Below are 249 nucleotides of genomic sequence, written 5' to 3' on the forward strand. Positions count from 1 at the left end.
CGTGGCATCTTGTCAGGGCAATCCTGGAAGAAGTCGTTGCACATCATGGCCATGCAGGCCAGGAAGGTCACGTACTCTTGGAAATCCACCTCGCTGTCGCTGTTGCTGTCCAGGTGGCACATGAGCTGCTGTAAGCTGGCCTCGCTGGTTTGCCTCTGCCCAGGGGCAAGAGCGGGGTTAAAACGGGGTTTTGCGTCAAGGGCCGCACCCCCGTGTCCCCAGCGTTGCCCGTGGGACGTGGCAGGCCCT

The 249-nt window shown here is 61.4% G+C and overlaps 1 protein-coding gene across 1 annotated transcript; it reads right to left on the reverse strand.

Annotated features, from left to right (window-relative positions):
* Nucleotides 1-6: 6 nt before the first annotated feature.
* On the reverse strand, nucleotides 7-155 carry LOC104627363 (protein S100-A4-like; the record flags this gene model as incomplete). Its single annotated transcript, XM_010295557.1, has 1 exon — nucleotides 7-155. A coding segment is annotated over one exon (149 nt), but the record flags the coding sequence as incomplete, so codon positions are not given.
* Between the last annotated feature and the right edge of the window lie 94 nt (nucleotides 156-249).

This window comes from Phaethon lepturus, unplaced genomic scaffold (assembly GCF_000687285.1).
Source record: "Phaethon lepturus isolate BGI_N335 unplaced genomic scaffold, ASM68728v1 C13055895, whole genome shotgun sequence".
Lineage (NCBI taxonomy): Eukaryota > Metazoa > Chordata > Aves > Phaethontiformes > Phaethontidae > Phaethon > Phaethon lepturus.